The following is a 16,266-nucleotide window of genomic DNA, read 5'->3' on the forward strand; positions in this document are numbered from 1 at the left end:
GGAAGGGAATGATGCCCGTAGCTTAGCTGAGGGCGGTCTACGTACAGTGTCACATCTTTGGAGCATGGGGATATACATCCGGTCGGTTACATAGACTGAACAGTACCTAGTCGACTAAGCCTTACAGGCAAGTACAAGCTAATAGCAAAATCAAACTAGATATTGACCTAAGCCTATGGAAGCTGAAAGAACAGTGCTCCAGGATCTCATGTCAGTTACTGATCTTCCTTGGTGGTTCATTGGATGTGCGATCGGATACGGGATTTCACTGGGGGTATCTTGTCGGGCACTTGACTGTGGAACTTTCTCAATGTTGAGTTGCTCAACGGCCTATGCAAGTCTTACCTCACCCGAACTGACAGAATCTCCAAGCCGGTCAACTGCTCAACTGCACAACCGCGATGGATCTAGCACAGATGTGGAGACAGGAATAGTAGTATTGTTTGCGGCGCGAAGCGCCGCTTATTATATTTCCCCAGAATTGTTGGTGTCTATACATCAGTCATACCCAGGCTGACGACCTCGGGCAGTTAGTGCCATAGAATGCAGTATTGCCAGATTGAGGAGATGAGCGATAGCTGACTGGACCCCAGAAAGACTGTAGGAGTGGGTTGTGGGTGGAAACTAGGCAGCTTACTCATATGAAGCAATTGGCTAACGTAATTCCCGCCCGAGTGAAACACCCGCCCGAGTGAAACACCCCACCAGAAATCGCGTATTCTCACCTACTTACCTACTTCAACCATCTACTATGCCACCAAAACGCACTGAATCCTGGCAAAAAGCGACCGAGCAAGAGGGCAGGGTTATATTAGCCCTACGAGCTATTCAAAAGGGTCAATTCAAATCAATTCGCGCAGCTACGAAGCAATTTGGTGTATCTTATATTACCTTGTCCCGACGGGCGAATAGCCTTCCCTTACGCGTCGATACACGCCCAAATAGCTATAAATTAACCTAATTAGAAGAGGATTCGCTTACTAAATAGATTCTCTCTATAGATACGCGTAGAGTAGCGCCTAGGCCGGCTACTATAGAAGAGATAGCTAATATCCTACTAGCTACGCGCGATAGCTAACCTCCGCCTACTATTAGCAAGAATTAGCTATTAAATTTGTTTAACGTCGCGATAAGCTTCGTATACGCTACTCGGTACGATACGACTACTAACGCGTATTAAACGAAGACCTCAAGGCCCTCCGAGCCTAGTTTGCGACTATACAAAGCGTAATTAATAAGAACAGGATACAAGCGGAGGATATCTATAACTTTAATAAGACGGGCTTTGCAATAGGCCTAATATCGTCGCAGAAGGTAGTAACGCGAGCGGAATACTATAGTCGGAGACGTCTTCTATAGCCAGGAAATCGCGAATAGGTTACTACTATTAAAGTAATTTACGCAGATAGCTATTCGCTACCTCTATATATAATCTTCAAGGGCAAAATAGCTAAGGCGGATTAGTTTAAAAACCTACTATATAACTAGCGATTCGAGATCTCTAATAATAGCTAGACTACCGATATAATTAGCCTACGTTAGCTACAAAAGCTTTTTATCCCGTTAACGAATTCGCGTATATATAGCCGTTTTCGCCTACTAATTCTTAACGGCTATAGTAGCTATCTTACGCCGCAATTCGACCGAATTTACGCAGAAAACGATATTATACCTCTATATATACCTTCGTATTTATTATATCTACTATAACTACTAGATATTAGCTACTTTGTAGTAATTAAGAGGGCGTATAGCCGTTTCGTTAGCGATCTTACTCGCAAGGGATATAATTATATCGATAAGTACGATTTCTTAGAGAACTACTAACACGCGCGACTAGAGGCCTTCTAAAAGCTAGCTATTATTCAGAATAGCTTCGTAGCTAGTAGGCTAGTACTAGTCGATACAGAAAGAGTGCTTTCAAAGCTTAATATCTCTTTACGAACGCCTACACTATTAAGTAGCTAGCTAAGTAGCAGATCTAGCTAGTTCACACTAAAAACACCTAGAACCGTCGTTTAGCTACAGAAGCAAGCTTCGATACTTAAGGATCTACTACGCTATTAGTCAAATAGCCCTCCTAGCCCGATCAAAAGTATACTTAATCAGATTATCAAGGGTACTACACTATCGCTTCACAACGCTATATTACTAGCGTAGGATAATACGAATTTGCGTATAGCGAATAAGAGGATTATCAAGAAGCGTAATCGGTCGAATAGGAAGATACACTACGAAGAGGGTTTAAGCGTCGAAGAGGGCCTCTAGCTAGCCTAGCAGCTAGACTAGCCAGTTAAAGATAGCCCGGTAGTATCGCATAAGGCAGGCGAATTGCCTAGTCAGGCAGATCTACTACGTACTAGGGCTCCGCCTAGGTATAGTAGGTGTAGGGAGACTAGCCACAGGATTAATACATATAAAAACCGCTATATTTAGCTAAATTAATAGGTGTTAGTTAAGATAATCGATTTTAAATTTTCTAATAGGTGTAGCTATTTCACTCGGGCGGGTATTTCACTCGGGCGGGAATTACGTTATTGCTAGAAAAGGGTTACGGTACATCTTAGTCTTCACGCTGGGCTTAAAATAGCAATAGTAGTATCTATGCATTAAGAGATCCTATCTAGATCAAGGTAACAGTGGCGACTGAGATCAGCTCCATTGGAAGAAAAATATACATATGTAGTACCACTACGTCCCCTCCCCGAAACATGATATGGGAACATCAGTTGCTATGAGTCTCCGAGGCGCCTAAGAAGATGGCAGAATTCGCTATCTAAGTTAATAAGTAGCCATCCACGTCATGATTGAACGAGGATCTATTAGTCTAGTATTCTGATCATTCAGATTAAAGCTCTCTCTTTTGAACCACCATGATACTCCCCTTCTACTCCTCTACACCATAGGTATGTAAATGAATCGTGAATAGGTGATTGTGCGCAGCGAGTTCCTAGCACTATAGCTCGATCATGGCAATAGTGTATACCTGTAAGTATTCTTTAGGGCTATGAGAGTGTGGTTTGGCATGAGAAAAATTGGCTTTACATGTACACAAGGGGTGTGCTTGGAAAAAAAATTACTCATCTCCGTCCGTTGTGTAGTAGGCTCTAGAAGCCATGGCTCATACCAGCCCCTCCACTTTCTGTAATGCTGTGCACCGTGCACTACAAGTGCACAGCTCCCCCCACTGGTCCGCCCGCGTGAGGCGGATGATTACCTGCAGCCAAGGCGAAAGGCCCTGGAAGATCATTTAAAAAGGGGCAAGCGAGAAGGCCGGAGTGAACCGTCATGCGGCATACACTCAGTCCTGTGGTACACTAGTCCGTATTCTCGAGCGGGCGGGGGGGCTGGCGAGTGGCCAGTGACCACCACCTATTCCTTTCAGGCCATGTAGAACAAAATCCATTCCTCGAGTCCACAACCATGATCACAGCACGGTGGACCGATAAGGGGTTCAGATTGAATCTGAAATCTGGATGGATGTACCATACGTTAGGCGCATGACAGGGGGGACCTGAAATTGTGCCAGAGGTCAGATGTGTTTCTCTTCCGCTCCAAGAACAACCTGGAAATTGGAGATTGAAGTTGCACTGTACGTATGCTCCTCATGCATGGCCATGCAGTCCCGCATGATACCTTACCGTTCTATTTATTACTCGTATGAGGGTACCCACGCTGGTACAGAAATGCCCGTCACGGCACTGGCGCCAGCAGCCAAAATGGTACTCCGACCCAAGCACCTCTCCCCGGCGGCCGGTGTGATCCAAGGTGATATCGAGAGCTTAGCCGCCGAGGGGAGCTTAGAGCGGAGAATACGCATACAGTTCTTCCTCCATTCCCGCGAATCGCGTAATTTGGGATGTATAGCTGAGGATGGAGAGAACGGCTTGGTGTTCCAGTTTTCCTAAAATGGTGCAAGCAAGGCATCGAGCTCGTCGCAGGAACGGTTTCTGGAAGACGGATAGTCAGGGTCAGGCCTACTGTGTGCCTCGACCCTCTGAAGCGCGGTGAAACGGTCGTATTGTTGTATGGTAAACCGAAAGATGCCGCCGAGGAACAGGGCCAGAACACGAAGACCTCAGTAATACCGATTACCAAAAGACCTTTTTGAACGGAGAGAGGGAGCTCCAGCAGTGACGGCCCGCCCTAAAGGGACAGGAACCTTTCCACCTCTGCCCCCGACCTCTCCACACGTGACATCCCCGACTCCTCTCTCGCCTTTGCCCATACCACCCTCGAGCTGAGCATCATCTGCATCGCCATCTCTGTTCTGCTTGGGCTGTCCCTGTCAGCCTTGGGCTATTGAAGTCGCTGGTCCGCTCCGAGGAAGGTGTCAAAGAAATCAGCTCGTTCGCCTCACTTTTGATCCCAGGCGGCGTGTTGACCTTCCCAACCAGCTGCAATTTCCGACCTCCTCAGCTCCTGAGCAAGCTCAACCACACTCAGAGTGGCTTTTGTTGAACCTGAACTCTCGCGGGCTCGATCTGAGATAATTGGTAGTGACCTCTATCAATGGTAGAAGAAAGTGTCGAGCGGGTTCCTTCTACAGTCCCTGCCCCCGAGTCCATGGGCAAAGACCCCATGACCACAGGCCCCTCCAGCAGTTTGGACCCTGGTGGTAAGATATGCGCCCGTGATATTTACTTCATAGGCTGTCTCCTTGGAAGACAGGGCCCAGAAGAGTCTTGGTTGCTAACGTCGATTGCTGGTAACAGGTTCGGACCCGGCGTCCAACATGTCAGGTTCCAATCTCGCTGAGAGCCAGGCCTCCAATGATCGCGCTACCTCCCAGCCGACCTCATCCCCAAGCGCGCCGGCTTCGTCCGCACCAGCAGATGCTCCGCCGAAGAAGAATCGTCTGCATCTTCCGATCCCATCCCGCAGGTCTTCAAAGACTGATCAACAGCCGACATCGGAAAAGACAGCGGAGGCGACTCAGGACGACCCTAGCCGGAGAGGATCCAGAGTTAGCATTCTGAATATTGCGAGAGAACGTAGCCGTGCCAGTAGTAGACGGTCGCGTCGCAACCAGCCAGACGCGCCCAGCGTTGACAAAAGCCCAGACACGGCCCAACCTACCTCGTCCGAATCAAACGGTCCTCCGAAGCCTTTGCAGAAGAAAGGGTCCCGACTTTTCTCGTTCCTCAGCTGCTGCTCCTCAGCTGATGTGGATGGCGATGACAACGCAGTGCCACCAAAGAAGACATCCAAGCAGCCGGTGACTCCCAACCGACTACCCACTCCAGACAAGACTGAGGCCCATGCCGGTGACTCTAGTACCGCCGAGTCCAAGGATCCCGCCTATTTTGGGGATGAAAAAGCCGCTGCTGCACTTGCTGCCGATCACCCTCGCGAACGGGATCCATCATCTTCAAGCCCGGTTGAGGCCCAGACCGACGCAACTCCCAACACTATGCTTCCCACCGAAGTCCCCCACGAAAGTTCCGCCCCGCACAAGGAAAGCGCGGTGCCCGCGACTGGGCTAGTCTCGGAGTCCGAAGATTTTGTTGCAAAAGAAGATGAGCAGAGCTCCTCAACCCAGATCGCCACATTTGCCGAAACGGCCCCAAAGACGGTTGCCGAAGAGGCCGGTGAGACTCCTTCGCAAGTTGAAGAAACGGCTCAAACAGTCACCCTTCTGCCACCTCCCCCACCTCCCCCAGTTCCTGAGGTAGCCCAGGATGGAGGACTGCGACAGCAGTGGTTGCTGCCACCTGCACTGCCCCACCTCGCAAACCGCAAATGCCTCGTGTTGGATTTGGATGAGACGCTGGTGCACAGCAGCTTCAAGGTGCGTGAAGATTTGATGAAAGTGGCGGGCCTCCAGATGCTAACTTGGCAAACCCCCACAGGTGCTGGAGCGTGCGGACTTCACAATTCCGGTCGAGATCGAAGGACAGTACCACAACATCTACGTGATCAAGCGGCCCGGCGTGGATCAATTCATGAAGCGCGTGGGGGAGTTGTACGAGGTGGTGGTGTTTACCGCGTCGGTTTCCAAGGTGAGTTAATATCACATCTTTTGTGACAGCCACATCAACGACCAACGACTGACTCCTTCTAACCCCCTCCTTTCAGTACGGTGACCCGTTGCTCGATCAGTTGGATATCCACAATGTGATCCACCACCGTCTTTTCCGGGAGAGTTGCTACAATCACCAGGGAAATTATGTCAAGGTCAGTGCCATTCCAGGCCGTCGTTGTTCCCTTTTTGAGGGATCGAGGAGCCACCATGTACTTACTATGTGGAACAGGACCTTTCCCAGGTTGGCCGTGACTTGCGAGAGACGATCATCATCGACAACTCACCCACCTCGTACATCTTCCATCCCCAACACGCCATCCCCATCAGCAGCTGGTTTTCTGACGCGCACGATAATGAACTGCTGGACTTGATCCCAGTTCTCGAGGATCTGGCCAAGGCCGAAGTTCAAGACGTCAGCATGGTACTGGACATTACCCTTTAAGGCCCACCTTTGGACCAGATCTTTCTTATGCCCGAGATTCCCCCATCAAGCGAGTCCTTCTTTTACCTGTCCTGAGTTTCCTTTCCTTTTGTCCCAAGAAAAAGCACCGTTTCCACCTGCAGTATCGGGCCCACCCAGACACAGTACGCAACAACGGTCTCGATTGCAAGCATTTCTCATGAATGGCGGTTTGGCCTCTCGATCCGGCTCTCCTCTCCCTCTCCCTTGTTTTGTTTCTTTATCTCTTTCGATTTCGATCTTCTGACCCCAGGCAATTACATGGACTCGGAACTGGGTTCCCGGTGTCATGATTTTCATGATGCTGCTGCATCTGTCGCTCGCCCTGTGGCCTCATCAGCATAGGACTGTCCGCTCAGTCGGTCCGGCCATTTTCCTTTCTTCATCCTTGTCCCTTGGAGACATTCTTAGTTTTTCTTCCTCTGCTCGAACCGGCATTCTTCCTCAGTTCTTGAGCCATATTTCATAGCCCGCCGCTTCACCTGGCTCCGGGCCTCTCTTTGCTCCCAATTTTTCCCTCCATATTGCCCCTTTCTGCTTATTCGATTCCCCGCCACGCCATCATCTGATTCTTTTCCTAGCTTGCCCTGACAATGTGTTTCCATCAAGTCCCGCATTTTTTATTTCATATGTTACGCAGGCGTCTAGTATTGCTTATGCGCCCCCCTCCCTCGCCCACGGTGCCCCTCGCCCCCCCCCCCCCCCCCCCCCCTGTATTTCTTACTTGCTCAGTCTGTGTCATTCATGGTGACCTTTGTTCTGCCTTGAGTAGGGCAACTAATATTGAGGTACTTCCTTGCACTGTTCCGAAAGTGGTGGTCGTTGAGAGCTGCAACGTGGGTTCTTGTGCTCTATGCATTTCAAGCTGTACATAATCCGAGGAAACAATCAAGTCCGAGTAACTGAATAGCAGCTGTGTGAGAAAAGCGTACAGTTAGCCGCGAACTTGATGGGCAGACCGCGGCCTGGGCTGGTGTGGTCTGATTTGCCCCGATTTGAGTGCGGAGAACCGCAATCAGAAGTGGCCCGCACGCGGACTTGAGCAGGACAAGACGACGAACCTTTCTCTTCCACACATCTGCCCATCTTCCAAGTTTTTCTCTCTTTTGAATCAGTCGCATTCACGAAACCTTGATTACATTTTTGGACTCCAGTGGAAGGCTTCGAATAAAGAACCCGGAAAGCCCAATCCGCCTCTTGCATCCCGGCTCCGCAGCCATCGTGCAGCGTCGTCCCCGCAGTCGCAGCACGTCAATTTTCCCCCGCCGTCACCAAAAACCGTGCCGTCTTCCCTCACCAACCCCACCATGAAAAACAAAGAAGGCTGGGACGGAAAGCTGAGAATGGAGCCTAAAGCTGTGATCACAAACCCAGAGGCCCTCGAGGACTCAGATTACTCTGATCCTGAGGCGCCGCCAGTGGAGGAAATTGATGCAGATGAAGGTAAGGGTTGAACGGAAGCATATGCGCTGCAATCCTTTGCAACGTGAATTCCGCAGCTGACGAGCGTCAGACTTGCTTGCCGAGGAGGACGTGAACGTCGAGGTTTGTGAATATCTCTTTGCTTCGGAACTCCAAGACGTTGATGCTGATCAAGGTGTGATATGTGAAAAGGATATCGATCTAGTCCACTGCCGCGTCTCGTCTCTCGCTGCGCTGCGCTTGGAGCGCTTCACAAAACTTCAGGTACGACTTTGCTTCCCTTGATCAAAGGAGACGATATCGTGGCTCTGCAGGGAAAATGGTTACGCAGTGTCGTCAGTTGGCGATCTAGCCTCGGATATGTGGCGGGTCGTGAAAGCTGCATCTTCAAAGTACATGACAAGCTGACATCGCAAATACTCCAGAGACTATGCCTTCGACAAAACCAAATTACCCGCATTGACTTCCCCTCCAATATCGCCGAAACTCTGACAGAGCTCGATCTTTACGACAATCTTATCTCGCATCTGAAAGGACTAGATGAATTCCAGAATCTGACGAGTCTCGATCTCAGTTTCAACAAGATCAAGCATATCAAGAATGTGGATCACTTGAAGAAGCTGACCGACATCTATTTCGTCCAAAATAAGATCTCTCGGATTGAAGGTCTCGAGGGTCTTGACAAACTGGTGAATTTGGAGCTGGGCGCGAATCGCATCCGTGTACGAAGGCACCCCGAGAAAAAGAATCACACGTTTTAGAAGAGTCGAGAATTGACGCAGGACTTTGAATCACAGGAAATTGAGAATCTCGACTCGCTGGCGTCCCTCGAGCAACTTTGGCTTGGAAAGAACAAAATCACCGAGATGAAGGTATGAAGGTCGCTGGAGCCGTATGAGCTTGAAAGGCCTCGAGATCATGCTAAAAAAAACCTGCTTTCTTCCTCCAAACAGAACTTGGACGCTCTTTCCAACTTGCGCATTATCTCCATCCAGTCAAATCGCCTCACGAACATCACCGGCCTCTCTGCCCTTCCCAAACTGGAAGAACTCTACCTTTCCCACAACGCGATCACAGACCTCTCCGGCCTTGAATCCACGACGACTCTTCGAGTCCTTGATTTCTCCAACAACCAAGTCTCTCATCTTGAACACCTCGGCACATTGAAGAACCTCGAGGAACTCTGGGCGTCCAACAACCAGCTCGCTAGCTTCGACGAGGTCGAGCGGGAGTTGAAGGACAAGGAGAATCTCGAAACGGTGTATTTCGAGGGCAATCCTCTTCAGACCAACGCCCCAGCCCTCTACCGAAACAAAGTGCGGTTGGCGTTGCCCCAGATCAAACAGATTGATGCGAGTAAGTTATATGCGGACCCCCCCTCCCCCAACTTTGGGATCTTGTGGTTTTTGTCATTTTTGAAAACGAACCTGTGGCATCCGTGGCCGACTGACTAAATCTCTTTTTCTCACCACAGCTTATGTGCGAGTTTGAAATACCCTGCGGCGTTGACCTAGTTTGACGAATGAAACTTCATCCTTCCTGCTCTTGGGCAGCCTTGCTACGACAGATAGGTAACCAGTCTCAACATGGATGATTGAGTGGGTCATGAGAAATGAGACAAAGTCGTTCAGCGCAGAATGCGAGATATCTTTGGGGAATATTTGTTCCTGTCGCTCTGTCCAGTACACGTACATTGCATACACGCAAAAAAAGCCTCTGCCCAGCTTCTCAGCCCTATGATAAGAATAGGCCCATAGCGTTACTGTCATAATGCTGTAGGCGGGCGAGGTAATACTCGTACATATCTACTGCATTTGCTGGCCATGATGGCTGGCCGGAGACGTATCAACCCGACTTGGGCGATGATTTTGGCAGTCCATGATTCTTAAGTCCTCCTCGGGGACAAGACCAATCGCCAACGACAAAAAAGACCCGTCCCAGTCCTTCTCTTTGCCTCGATACCTCTGTAAGCCTAGTCCGGTCTGATAGACCCGCCCTCAAACAGACACCGACGAGAGCCCACCGGCGTCGACGAAATTCAGCGCAGAGTCGCCCGCGACTCTCACACGCCCAGCACACACACGTTCCACGACCGATCATCAACTTTCACCACCCGACAATTTTCTCCCGAGTACTTCTTTTCAACCGCGATCCGAAACGCCCGGCTTCTCTCCTGCCTTTTCCCCGTCCACAGCAACCCCAGCGACAGAGCCAGTGGAAGAAGTCCCATCTGCACTGCACTCCCTGATCTGCGATCTTTCCTTCGCTTGCCGGTCCGCCGCCCCCTTCTTCCACAATCGCACTAGACTATCTGCGCCCAAACGCTGCGCATGCACGCGCGTTCCGTACCGCTGCGTCGCAAAGGTCGGGCTCTTTGTGCGCTGCAGGACATCGGCAAGTTCCGCCAGCGGGGTGGCTGTCTCTTCGCCACGCATGTCCTGGTAGATTGGGCTGTGCTTGTCTGTGGAGAATGTGCTGTAGAATGGATTGCGGCGGGTTGCGCGCTCGTAGTTGTGGCGGGATGGTTCGATAGTGCATGTTATTGAGAGAGGATTGGCAGTCGGAGTCGAGGACGAGGATAAGGATGAGGATGTGGGAGGATGTGATTCATGTTTGGACGAGGGGGGTTGATCGGAGGTCTCTGGGGGTAAGAGCGTGGTGGATGAGGTCGCGTAGGGATTTCGTGTCAAAGTTTTTGCTGATGATGAAGGGAGTAGTGGTGTCGCAGGCAGATCGATAGTTAATGGGGATGCGGCGATGGCGCGCTCGGCCGCCTCGTTCGAGTCGAAGATGGCGAGCAAAGGCCGTTCTCGCTCGGTGTTGTTGAAGATGTCATACTGTTGGAAAAAGAATCGGTCAATATATACACGTTTTCCTTGTTCTCCCCTTCCTTTCTTTTTCTAACTCCATTTTTTTTCTTGTCATCGGATCGATTTCAGATGCAACGACACAGGGGAGGGTCGCGCCAACCTTCAGGTTCCGAAAGCTGATGATCTCGCCGTAGCGCTGGAGAGCGGCGAAGATCTGTTTGCTCTCCGCCAGATTCCTCGGTGATGGATTTGCGCGAATGTGGACTTGCGCAGGCAGTCTTTTCAAGACATGCAGGGCTGGTTTCGAGGTCATTTGCAGAGTGTGGTAACAATTGCATTGGACGAGATAGTGAGGTGGAAGAGTCAATTAGGCTGGTAACAAAAAGAAAAGAAGGCGAGGTCGCGGAGGTGCGGACTGCGGACTGCGGAGAAATTCTGAGGGATCTCTTGGCGGGAAGCTCCGGTGGTCTGGCATCCCCTCACGCTTACGGGATGCTCTCTCAGTGATGGTCCTGCGAGAGCAAGTCCAGCACAAATAAAAAAAAACTAGGCAGAAAAAAAAGGTTTACAGGGGAGGTGTGGTGTATTCAATCAATCCAGTTGATCTATATTTTCATTCATCTCGTAAGACACACGAGTTGCCCGAAGTTCATCAAGTCGGGTCTCCTCTGGGTATGTACATATGTGTCCAATGGCATTGCATTCTTAAACCATCGATTTTTGCAACCACGCATCTTTGGGTATTTACTTAGAAGATGGTAACATCGAGGCCGTACTGATGGAGATGTTAGCGTGCTTGTCTTTTTTTTTTTGCCCCCTGCTTTTGCAGAAGTGATAAAAGGGGGATGAGGATGGTTCAAACTTACGTTCTGGGGGTCGTTGAAGCGCAGGTTCTGGTTCAGAGCGCTGATGGACTCGAGCTCGCTCTGGTCCAGGTCAAAGTCGGTGACCTGGAGGTTCTGAGCCAAACGGGTAGGGTCGTTGCTCTTGGGGATGACAGCGATGTTACGCTGAGTGGCCCAGCGCAGGAGGACCTGAGCGGGAGAACGGTTGTGCTTGGAGGCAATGCTGGTGATGGCGGAGTGCTCGAACAACTTGGGGGTGTCCTTGGCGTTCTGCATCTCCAGCTCGATGAAGCTGAGAGGACCGAAGGAGGAGTAGGCAGTGACGGCGATGCCCTCCTTCTGGGCGTAGTTGACCAGGGACTTCTGGGTGAGGTAAGGGTGGTGCTCGATCTGGAGAGTGGCGGGGCGGATGCGAGCGTAGCGGAGGAGGTCCATCAGCAGCTGAGGGCTGAAGTTGCTCACACCGATGCTGCGGGCGAGCTTCTTCTCGACGAGGGACTCCATGGCGGTCCAGGTCTCCTGAATGGTGGCGTTGGACAGCTTGACCTTGTCCTGGGCGTTGGTCCAGCCGGGAGGGTAGCGGACCTCGGGAGCCACATACTCGAGGGCGACGGGGAAGTGGACAATGTACAGGTCGAAGTAGTCAATGCCCAGGTCCTTGAGCTGCTTGCGGGCAATGGGCTCGACCTGCTCCTTGTCGTGGAAGCTGTTCCACAGCTTGGAGACGAGGAAAAGGTCCTCACGCTTGACGAGACCGTCCTTGATGGCGCGAGCGACACCCTGGCCGACCTCAACCTCGTTGCCGTAGTCTATATGAATGTTGTGTCGTCAGCATCCTGGAGTCTTGGAGATTTCCGCCCGTCGAGTGTCCAATGAACCATCGCGCGCACAAAGGATTATGAGTCTTCTTCACGTACCGCAGGCACCGTCGAAGAGGCGGTAACCGGCCTTGATGGCGTTGTAAACCTGGTCAGCGCAAGTGTCGTTGTTGACCTTCCAGAGACCAAAGCCCACAAGGGGCATCTCGAAGCCGGAGTTCAGCTTAATGGTAGGAGTAGACATCTTGGAGGATGTGATGTGTGTATGTGGAAGGAATTGAGAGAGAAGAGTAGTGGGAGGAGAGAGTAGAAATGAAAAGAGTGGAAGAACGACACGAGCGAGCGCAATTGAATTTAAAAGACGCCCATGACGCCAATTCCCCCCTCTCACTCTTCCAAAAAATGAATAAAAAATTAAATAAAAATCATGATAATGATCATCTCAATCCCAACAGTAAGAATGGCACAAACCAACACTGGAACTCTGTTTTTTTTTTGCCCCTCACCCTCATGTTTTAATGCATGTAATCGTCCGAATTGGGCCGTCGAAGGTCTCCAAACGGTGTCACGGACAGGCTAAAGTCCGAGCTCATCTCCCCCGCGAGCCCCTCCATTTTGCCCCTCACCACTCACCATTCTTCACATCAACTCTCCTGTCTGAATCTCATGCTGCAGCTGTCGTTCACTTGTCCTTGAAAACATCAATCAAATTGATCATGATTGTGATGATGAATGGCTCTACGGATCATCATCATCATCATCATCATCATCATCTTCAATCTCTCCCCTGTGACAACTTACCTTTGCCCATCAGCTGTGCCTGCCTCTCATCCTCCCTCCTACTCCACTCCAGTTGCTGGTCAGTTCTCCACTAATCCCAATTCTAAGAGTCCAGTTCCAGTCCATTCCCAGTCCGGGGACTTTGCCAGAGTGTGACCCCGTACATTTCTTCTCCACCAGGCCCGGCGCCTCGGCTAAAATTGACTGCGGCTAAACTGAAAACTCGCTTTTAACCCCCAGACAGCCAGACAATAGTGGTATTTTTCAGTGTTCGCTGGTTCAAACCAGTGGGTGTGCTCCTGCGGCCTGGCCGCAGAGACATCCCATACAACTGAGCAGAGTTCTCTAGTCCCCTTTCTGACGGCGGTGGGCACTGGAGGGGCGCTTCAGCAAGCTGCTCAGTCACGAGGACATTGGGCCGTCAAACGTGGCAGCAACAGATTGTAGATTGCAGACCGCAGTGGGACCATGACATGCACTCCCCTCTAAAATGTGCTGCACTTCGTTCCTCGAGGGCTGGGGAGGCCCGGAGTCTAGAGCACCGGGCAGCCCGCGAGAGACGATCGGGTCAATCCTCGGTTCATTCTTGCAATTCTTCCCAGTCTCATTCCCCACCAAATGGAGGCGGCAGAAACCAACGTCATCGTCCGCCCACTCATGGGCTGGAGGGGCGAGTCTGGCATTGTCTAAGGGACCGTGCCCCGAGGACAGCTTCCTCCCCACAAGGCATGGTCAATGATCAATATTGATGTTGGCCTCTTTCCGACCCGGGTGAATGCTTGTTAGTGCAGTCGGTCGAAAACCGACTCCTAGATGCCGGCTCGGGACATTCTTCTGCATGCCTAATGGGAACGCCGTTGCTGAGAAGCGCATCGTTTGCATGGTACCTGGGACTGGAAGTAGCAGGGAAAGCGCAAACAGGAGGAAGGTGGACACCGGCATGCCGATGTCTTTCGATACGATTCCCCGTCCCTGAGCATGATTTCCCGTTCCCCCAATTTCCCATTCCGGACTATTGTCCAAACGACGAGCTCTCTTCGGTTACCTACGCTCGGTCGGCATATGGCCTTCGTCGTTGTTGAATGTAATCCTCCACGGGCGACGACGCTGTTCCACTCACACTGGTTTCTCTGCTACTCGGTGCCAGCATGGGCTCAAACTCGGCAAATTGTAATATGATGGATGCACCCTTGATCCACGCTGCCCTCCTCAGGCTGTTTCAACTCTTGGTAGTTGGTTCCCTTGGCCCAGTGCTATACTCTTTTAACCGATGGTCGCGGGCCCGTCGGTGATGGTCGTTGGTTCTGTTACTGCGAGGATTCTGAAGAGATCTTTCTTGCCGAGCTTTTCCCCCCTCAGAAAAGCAAAATCGCCCCTCCTCTCCATGACTCGGTTCCCCGGTCGAGGAAGACTCGAAGACGCTGCCAATCGGTTACGAAGTGAGGCTTGAAAGGGACTCCAATTCTACCACTACCATCTTGGGCGGCCCTCGACCCTCGACCAGCCCAGAGTCCGCAATTGGCGGATATTTGGAGAAATCTCGATGGCGGGGTTCTCCAAAGGGCGACTGACCAACCCCGCATTGCCCAATCCTACCGCGGGACGGCCACGGCGAGAATAATAAGTCACAAAATCTTGGTTCTGCGACACACAGTCGTAGCTACGGCGGTTATGTCTCCATTTCCCGGCTAAATTTGAACAAGAAACTTTTTTTTTTCTACTTTTCCCCCCCCTTCAAGTGGGATCATCCAATTGCGGCTTTTGTTGACCAGGGACAATGGCTGAAGAACGAGGATGGCGATTCTCCTCTCCAGTCTCAACTATGGCCACTTTCTCTTTCCCAGATCCTGACGCCGACAATCAAATTGATGATATGCCCTGAGGTCGGGGGGGCATGACTTTTGCGTCTGATTTCTTGTGCTGAGCCCATTGTCAAATGCGGAGGTACCGGTCGATTCGGACGGAGCGGGCACGGATCCTTCTCTGAGGTTCCGCAGCGATGACGATGGTCTTGTGATCGCGGTCGGCATTTTTTGCGAGCGCAATAATCAGAGGACTCGCTCAAGGTCCGTCGAGAAATCTCAAGAAGCGCACCGAACAGAGCAGCCACCGATAATTGATCGATCCGAACAATTGCGACAGAGGCCACACTCTACGATCGCTAATCCTTCGATCGGCAAAGAGTAGTGGTGGCAAGACAATTTTTCTTGCATCTTCCTCACAAATCAGGTGCTGCAAGGGGGGTCGCTGTCACGCGTAGATCACGCATGGAGCGAGGTTCAGTTTCATTGCGAGGACCGGTCATCCCTGGCGGGCGGGCTTGCCGAGCAAGCAGCATGGCATTCTCGGCCTCGGGCGACTGCAGACGCAAGACTTCCATCATGCAGATTACTGCATGTTCAATTGCAAGCAAAATCCATGCATACAGACGTATGTACCAGAGATATCCTCGAGAGAAGCAAGATCCGAAAGAGAGAAAAAAAAAGACTCTTGTCTTTGAAGATGGCAGGGTCAAGTCGGCGCACCCAGGGCTCTACGAGGGGATGACTACAACCTACTTTCACAGGAACAGGCACAAGGACGGGACTTGGACGCGACGAGACAATTTTGCGTTTGACAATCAAGACGAGACATTTCACAAGACATCGATACAATATGGAATCTTTGTAATCAAGTCTACGTGAAGTCAAACCCAGACCCCTCGGAAGAAAATTCATCCCTTCGACGAACAGACTGGTCCAAGGCCAGACATGTTACCGACGCGCTCTACCGAAGATTACCCGCGGCTTTGAAACACGTCTCTCATCTGCGGACCTGTGAGGATTACATTTATGGCGAAATGATTGGGAAAATAACTTTGAGAAATGGATGATATTTTCAGATGCTTTGTCTCCCAATTGATGCGCAGTCCATACCAGGCCTTATAGGCAACAATAAAAGAATAAAAAAGTATGAAGGTAAAAGGGTACTGAGAATCGAAAGCGCCATGGAGGAGAGAAGAGCACAGGCTGAAACGAAACAAAAGATGTCAAAAAGAATGCAAACACAGGAGGTATAGTGGAAACAAGGAGAATGCAGAAGAAAAAAACAAAGACTTCGAGCGGTA

The 16,266-nt window shown here is 50.9% G+C and overlaps 4 protein-coding genes across 4 annotated transcripts; 2 read left to right on the forward strand and 2 right to left on the reverse strand.

Annotated features, from left to right (window-relative positions):
- Positions 1-4,512: 4,512 nt before the first annotated feature.
- POX_e06954 (uncharacterized protein) lies at positions 4,513-9,361 on the forward strand (the record flags this gene model as incomplete). Its single annotated transcript, XM_050115767.1, has 10 exons — positions 4,513-4,618; positions 4,716-5,791; positions 5,853-6,002; positions 6,079-6,177; positions 6,255-6,446; positions 7,640-7,928; positions 7,999-8,171; positions 8,222-8,629; positions 8,705-8,779; positions 8,861-9,361. The coding sequence occupies 10 exons, from the start codon at positions 4,513-4,515 to the stop codon at positions 9,359-9,361; spliced, it is 3,069 nt and encodes a 1,022-aa protein (XP_049968227.1).
- A 687-nt stretch (positions 9,362-10,048) lies between these two features.
- POX_e06955 (uncharacterized protein) lies at positions 10,049-11,030 on the reverse strand (the record flags this gene model as incomplete). The annotated part of the gene is made up of 2 exons (XM_050115768.1): positions 10,049-10,744; positions 10,878-11,030. The coding sequence occupies 2 exons, from the start codon at positions 11,028-11,030 to the stop codon at positions 10,049-10,051; spliced, it is 849 nt and encodes a 282-aa protein (XP_049968228.1).
- A 435-nt stretch (positions 11,031-11,465) lies between these two features.
- On the reverse strand, positions 11,466-12,624 carry POX_e06956 (putative NAD(P)H-dependent D-xylose reductase xyl1; the record flags this gene model as incomplete). Its single annotated transcript, XM_050115769.1, has 3 exons — positions 11,466-11,492; positions 11,584-12,371; positions 12,480-12,624. 3 exons carry the CDS (start codon positions 12,622-12,624, stop codon positions 11,466-11,468), a joined length of 960 nt encoding a protein of 319 aa, XP_049968229.1.
- A 1,026-nt stretch (positions 12,625-13,650) lies between these two features.
- On the forward strand, positions 13,651-13,899 carry POX_e06957 (uncharacterized protein; the record flags this gene model as incomplete). Its single annotated transcript, XM_050115770.1, has 1 exon — positions 13,651-13,899. The coding sequence occupies one exon, from the start codon at positions 13,651-13,653 to the stop codon at positions 13,897-13,899; it is 249 nt and encodes an 82-aa protein (XP_049968230.1).
- Positions 13,900-16,266: the final 2,367 nt, after the last annotated feature.

Source organism: Penicillium oxalicum, chromosome V (genome assembly GCF_001723175.1).
Source record: "Penicillium oxalicum strain HP7-1 chromosome V, whole genome shotgun sequence".
Lineage (NCBI taxonomy): Eukaryota > Fungi > Ascomycota > Eurotiomycetes > Eurotiales > Aspergillaceae > Penicillium > Penicillium oxalicum.